This window comes from Ceratina calcarata, unplaced genomic scaffold (genome assembly GCF_001652005.2).
Source record: "Ceratina calcarata isolate Rehan_Ccalc_2016 unplaced genomic scaffold, ASM165200v1 scaffold304, whole genome shotgun sequence".
Taxonomy (NCBI): Eukaryota; Metazoa; Arthropoda; class Insecta; order Hymenoptera; family Apidae; genus Ceratina; species Ceratina calcarata.
In genome coordinates this window covers 76,538-79,851 of record NW_017152908.1, presented here as the reverse complement: position 1 = coordinate 79,851, position 3,314 = coordinate 76,538, and the positions used below count along the sequence as shown (strand labels likewise).

The 3,314-nt window shown below is 36.5% G+C and overlaps 1 protein-coding gene across 1 annotated transcript; it reads right to left on the bottom strand.

Moving 5' to 3' along the window:
* Positions 1–6: 6 nt before the first annotated feature.
* LOC108624233 (regulation of nuclear pre-mRNA domain-containing protein 1B) lies at positions 7–2,761 on the bottom strand. Its single transcript, XM_018023386.2, has 5 exons — positions 2,425–2,761; positions 1,539–1,843; positions 1,331–1,465; positions 575–850; positions 7–494 (listed from the first exon to the last, which is right to left on the bottom strand). The coding sequence occupies exons 1-5, from the start codon at positions 2,573–2,575 to the stop codon at positions 345–347; spliced, it is 1,017 nt and encodes a 338-aa protein (XP_017878875.1). The 5' UTR covers positions 2,576–2,761; the 3' UTR covers positions 7–344.
* Positions 2,762–3,314: the final 553 nt, after the last annotated feature.

Sequence of the window (3,314 nt, the reverse complement as noted above, 5' to 3'; positions counted from 1 at the left end):
GCGAAATACGAAATGAGGAAACATGAATATGCAATTATAAAATATAACATGAAGAATTACTGGCACAATTTTTTTGAGGCTTTTTTACGATTACTTGGTTCGTTTGCTTATGTAGATTACTAAAGTGTTTTATAAAATTCGTCTTGTGATGTCATCTCTTTTATCAGTACTTTTTCCGCTTGATACATTGTAATTATAGGATCAATATTCAATGTTTTAAATTTAAAAAGTAGAAATTTATGGTACCAGATATATTTCATTACAAAAACCAAGCTAATGCACCATGGTATTCATTTATGCATGGAACTTAAATATAATTCGATCGTGCTCTCTAAACTCACGTGCTAGTGCATTGAAAATAAGTCACCAGCTGAAGGAAGAGGCGCTAATCCGCCCGTAACGTCAGGTAATTGCGTTAAATCAGGCAAATTGGAAATATGTGACTTTACTTCGTTCCGAACTGTGCATACTTTTTTAAGCTTTTCTTTGTAGTCCTGTAATATACCAGATACATCATTAGTTTCTATGCAACTATGCATTTAAATACAAACTATAACGAAGAAAATAATCGTACTTCTAACGTTGCTTGTGCCTGTTGAAGTAACTGCCTTTGTGCCAAAGTGTAATCTCTGAGCATAGTTAGCAATCTTCTTCTGTCTTCCATCTCTGCTTGCAATCGGCCATTGTAATCCGCTAATAGCGCGGCGGCTTCGTTCACAGCAACACTTAATTGATCGGCAGCTGCTCTGTCAGCCAAATTCGCAAGAAGTGAAACTTCTGAAACTTCTGGCGGCAGAGATGCGATACGTTCCCGAACGCCAGCATCCGAGGACGCTGTGTTTTCCAAGTCCTGAAATAAAGAAGGCTTTAGTAATAATTGCCTTCAGTTTTTTTACCAATGTACAAACAGATTGAAACCATTTAAAATGTAGCTTTTTCACATGATTTAAACAAGATTTACTTAAAACGGCGAAGCACTTTTTTCTTACATAACTATAAATCAAATCAAATAAAAATATTCGTTGCTTTTAAAATAATGAAGTATTAGTATAATTAACATAGAAACAACTGTCTTTGTTTCATTAATTAAGAAACGATACATACAGAATTATCATGAAGTAAAAAACAAAAGTACATTATACAAATCAATTAAGAATGAAACATATAATCATGAATAAAGTAAAGTTACTATTGGGGATGGAAATATGAAACTGTAATTATGCTTGCCAGTGTGCCTTGTGGATTCAATATATATTTTTCTATGAATAAGATAGTTTATTGCTAACGATACATATTCCGAATTTGTGTTGTTATTATAAGTCGTATTAACCATTAAGGCTTTGATAAGCTCCTCCGTCTCTGGTGGGTCTCCTGCAGGAGTGCGAGGACTTAATGTTACGTGTAGTTCTTTGGTTCCATCCACTTCAACTTCAGTCTCTGATTTCTTTCTCTCCTTTTTTTCCTTCTGCAACATAATGGATATAAAATAACAACATGCGTCAAATCCAACATAGACTGTAACAAGTATCTTACATTACCTTTATTTTCTCTACATCATTCTTAAGTTTCTTTTTCGGAGGCGGTGTGTCTGTATCTTTTGATGAAACTGTAAAAGCAGACTTAAACTCTGCAATTTGTGCTTTATCATAAACTCCTCTCTCTTCCCAAATTTGAAGCAACCTATTTAACCTGTCTCTTGTTTTCTCATCGAACCCTTTCATATGTTCAAAGGCTTTTGGTAAAACTGTTTCAAACTCCTTACCAAATTCAGGTCCTTTCTTTTTACTATTTTGTATAACATCATTCGCCAGATACATAAACATTAATTTCCTATTGTCCTTCACTGCAAAAATATATTGGTGATAAGAAAAACCAAGAACAACAATAAAAGTGGAAATAAATAATTTATCGTATTCATTTTGAACCATTTTATTCAAATCTGTAAATTCTAGTATCTTGTAATAAAAGTTTTTGATGATGAAATAGACGTGGATAACCATGAAAATTACTACAATTTATGGAACAATACATTTAAATGAACATAAGTATTTACAATTTGTTGATTGAATAGACCAGCTGAAATCATTTCTATAAACAAATATAATTTCAAACATACATATGGGGAAACATGTTACTGAATTAGTCTTTCATTGCAAATTACAATACCATACAAAGTACAATATATTCTCGTCGTAGTTAAGAACAATTCAAATGTAATTTTGCAGTTGACATACTGTTACAATCTAATGTCTACAATTACGTAGCGAAAGTGTAACTTACGAGCTAACCTAGAAATTGATAGTTACTTCATATCTATTGCATTTGGAACGCCTTCCAAATCGATTTATTAACAGACAGTTCCTTGACATTTGAAGCCTCGAGTTTATTACAAGAAATAAAAGTAGCTTAGTACTTACGACATACCTTTACACATCTCTTTAAACCAGACTTTAACGATGGTCGGATGATGTTTTCTGTGATGAATTAACCAAAGGGAGAGTGTTTGAATACTTTGTTGAGAAGGATTTAAGTCCATTAACCTTTTCACAAGTGCACTTTCTGTAAACCCTGTCATTTCTCAAAATGTAACGCCGTTTCGTCAGCAAAGAACGTACAAAAAGCCCTTCGTATTCTCACTAATGAGCCGCACGCACAATTGCAGTGCACGACTCAACCTCAACAACTCAACAGCAGGGTTCTCGTAATTTATCCCACGACCGGAAAGTGGGGACGACGCGACCATGATGGGGACCAATAGTCGGTGGGGGTATGCAGTGATTTTCACGGTAGCGCTGCGGAGTATCGAAATACGGGCGAAAAACAGGGGAAGCGAGCCTTGTGGGATAAATTACGAGACCCCTGCTCAATAGCTGAAATTGGCTGAAATACAAACACGAACGCATAAAATACTTTCTACCTGCAACCTCTACGATTTTCCAAGAATTAGCGAGACCTTTTTGTAACACTTCCGACTACAACGCGTTGCACCTTCGCTCCGCTGATAAAACAGAATGTCAATGTTACCCACTATATTCACCAAAAATACGGGTTTACGCTCTGTGGTTTACGCCACGGTCGTGTATACCATGAAGCTTTGCTAATTCGCCACGATACGTAGTGCGCTGCGATTCAGTTCAGTGTTCAGTTGCGAGCTTGCGAGCAGAGAACTGCAAAAGACGGGCCCGGCGGGCCACGGGCTGGAGCCAGCTTTGAGATATTTTTTCCCTCGGCCGCAAAGTGGGGACGACGCGATCATGGTAGGGTCTGGTACTTGATGGGGGTATGCTAACGAGAGCCCTGCTTCAGTTTGGTAA

Coding starts and splice junctions, on each gene's coding strand:
- LOC108624233 (XM_018023386.2), bottom strand. CDS start 2,575: ATGACAGGGTTTACAGAAAGTGCACTTGTGAAAAGGTTAATGGACTTA. Junction 1,844..2,424: donor GTTTAAAGAGATGTGTAAAG/GTATGTCGTAAG, acceptor ATATTTTTGCAG/TGAAGGACAATAGGAAATTA. Junction 495..574: donor AGGCACAAGCAACGTTAGAA/GTACGATTATTT, acceptor GGTATATTACAG/GACTACAAAGAAAAGCTTAA.